The sequence below is a fragment of the Triticum dicoccoides genome, unplaced genomic scaffold (genome assembly GCF_002162155.2).
Source record: "Triticum dicoccoides isolate Atlit2015 ecotype Zavitan unplaced genomic scaffold, WEW_v2.0 scaffold79046, whole genome shotgun sequence".
Classification (NCBI taxonomy): Eukaryota; Viridiplantae; Streptophyta; class Magnoliopsida; order Poales; family Poaceae; genus Triticum; species Triticum dicoccoides.
In genome coordinates this window covers 13,651-16,585 of record NW_021300175.1, presented here as the reverse complement: position 1 = coordinate 16,585, position 2,935 = coordinate 13,651, and the positions used below count along the sequence as shown (strand labels likewise).

General features: G+C 45.2%; 1 protein-coding gene across 1 annotated transcript; it reads right to left on the bottom strand.

Annotated features, from left to right (window-relative positions):
• Positions 1-1,381: 1,381 nt before the first annotated feature.
• On the bottom strand, positions 1,382-2,147 carry LOC119347892 (probable protein phosphatase 2C 37; the record flags this gene model as incomplete). Its single annotated transcript, XM_037616374.1, has 3 exons — positions 1,998-2,147; positions 1,577-1,894; positions 1,382-1,490 (listed from the first exon to the last, which is right to left on the bottom strand). Coding segments are annotated over exons 1-3 (526 nt in total), but the record flags the coding sequence as incomplete, so codon positions are not given.
• Positions 2,148-2,935: the final 788 nt, after the last annotated feature.

Genomic DNA, 2,935 nt, shown 5'->3' with positions numbered 1-2,935 from the left:
CATATAAAAAACATTTTAGTGATAAACTAGTGGCCAAAGTTTTTCTCAAATAAAATGTGGGTTTGGCCTTACAAACACGAACAGAGTTCGTTCTTAATTCTGAGTCAGATGATAATAATATGCAATGCGACATTTTAATTTAACAAAACAATTTTATTTTATTTTTGTACTAGAGGGAAACAGGCTGGTGAATAGAAAATGTCCTCCTTTAGTGATATAGAAATACTTTCGTTTCCTCCTTCATTTAAGAAACACTTTTGGAAACAAATCACTCTTGATGAATTAGTAGCAGCCTGTTGATATAGTTGCATTTACCTTTGTTTTCTTGCAGATAGATTTTATCTGAGTCGTCCTTGCAGATAGATATACCAAAGATGGCAGCGGCAGAGGTGGGGCGCCGATCTACCAACAAAGTCGAGATGGTGGCGCAGTGTACCAAGGTTTGAGAGGAATACTTTTAGGAAAAACAACTAGTCCTATTTTCTTAGGTAATCGTGAATGAAAATTATTAGGACCTTGCAGATATCTTCGGAAACTTAATTAATTATTGGCCATGTGTATTACCATTAATTTTCAAGCCTAACATGACTATTCTTACTATCTATTCTCACTTCTGTTAGTCTTTTTTCTTGCCTTTTTGGCATAATTGTCTTTTTGCTTGCCTGGCTGGTTCAAAGTCACGATATTTTTGTTATAGAGTTATTTTTTATAGTCCAAAATAAATAGTGATAAAAATTGGGGGCGGACGTACCTACCACCATGGGTAGCAAATTATTTCCGATAATTCTAATGATACACGTTTGAACACATATAAAAAACTCTTTAATGATAAACTAGTGGTCAAAGTTGTTTTCAAATGAAATGTGGGTTCCGCCTTATAAAGTCAAACAGAGTTCGTTCTTAATTCTGAGTCAGATGATAATAATATGCAATGCAAAAATTTAATTTAACAAAACATTTTAATTTTATTTTTGTACTAGAGGGCAACAGGCTGGTGAATAGAAAATGTCCTCCTTTAGTGATATAGAAATACTTTTGTTTCCTCCTTTATTTAAGAAACACTTTTTGAAACGAATCACTCTTTACCATTAGTAGCAGCCTGTTGATATAGTTGCATTTACTTTTGTTTTCTTCTAGATAGATTTTTTTTGAGTCGTCCTTGCAGATAGATATACAAGGCCAACAATGATGCATGGGAATGAAACGTCCTTCTCTTTTTTGCATGGCAGAAAACGTCGTGTGCATAAGAACTAAACGGACGACACGTCGTTGATATGTAGTACACACATTCTCAAAAAAAAAAAATGTACTACACACATTCTAAAAGAAAATATGTAGTACACACGTGCATAATAAGAACCAAACAGTAGGTACGGCGTACCTAATGCGTGAGACATAAGTACTCCCCGTACGCGCAGCTGCCCATCGTCGGAGGTCCGCACTTTGCCGCCCGCCGCGTCCACCCGCGCCCTCTCGTCCGGCCGCTCCAGCTGCATCCACGCATCAAAATCAAATTTGTCCGGCCAGACGAGACCAAAGGAGTGAAATACGATACGCATGACACAATTATTCTCACCTTGTGGTCCTGGGAGAGTGGTAAGGCGTTGCCGGCACGGCAGAGCACGGCGCGGGAGTCGCCGCAGTTGGCGACCAGGATGCTGCCGCCGACCAGGAGCGCCACCACGGCAGTGGACCCCATGATGGGCAATCCCGATTCCGACAGCCCCATCCCCAGTGCGTTCGCCCGCTCGAAGCTCCGCTTCAGCGCCGCCTCCCACGCGCGACGCTCCGCCTCTTCATCATTTTCCCGGTGCTCCTTCCGGTAGGCAGTTGCCGCGCGGGCCAGCTCCTCCGCCAGTATGACGTGCATCTGGTCCCTGCACAGGGCCGACACCTGCAGCATCATTTAGCACGTAGCAAGCAAATCAAACGCCGACATCGAGCACTCAACCTGGAGGTGTCTGGCAGCATGTGGAGGAAAGGGGACGGGGGTTTACCTGTGGGCCGCCGTGGCCGTCGAAGACGCCGAAGAAGTGCATGGGGGAGCCATCCGCCCAGGCGCAGAAGGACGGGTGCAGCGACATGGTGTCCTCCATGCCCTTCCGCTGATCCAGTCCCCGCTGCGACACGGACCCGAACGCGAGGGACCACACTGCCGCCGCTGCCGCTTCAGCTGGCAGTAGAGGCGCCGGTGCCGCCACCACGCGGGAGCTCTCCCCTTCCTCTGGGCCCGGGAGGTAGCCCTCAGACCCTTCCGAGGATGCATAGTACCCGGACAAGAGAGGTGAGGGCTGGACCTCGCCTTCCTCCGATGCCACGGCAGGGTTGGCTCCCGACTCGCCGGCTGCGCTGGCCATAGCTACAGAGTACACCGATGACGCGAAGTAGTAGTCCGGTTGAGCACAACGCGTGGGCTCCTGAAGTAGCAGAGGCTTCGCTACCAAGCGACCTGCGGGAAGAGGAGGAAGACGCTCCTGATTCCTGAAGCAGTTTTGTGTATAAACACGCGTATCTTATCTATAAAGTAGCTAGTACCCATATTAATTTTCTCATCTTATCCATTATTATCCTTATTAATTTCTCCTCTTTTTAATATTTCCTATTTCAATGTCACTTATTTTCTTTTTTCCCGCATTTTAATGTTTCTTATCCATTTTAATGCTTCGCATTTAAATTCATACCATGTTCCATTTATTAACAGCAATGTACTGCTTATTACTGCAAGTACTAAAAAAACCGGAGAGATATTAATTTTCCCCGAATTAGAGCATGCTTGGATACGTTTTAGTCCCATGATTAAAAGTAGTGGGACTAAAACTTGCTAGCATCACCCATGCTTGGATCCAAAAACTAAAGAGACTAAAATTAAGTTAATGAGCATTTATTATGCTCCCTCTCCCCTAATCCTACTTGTCCCTCCAACCAACTCCTTCCC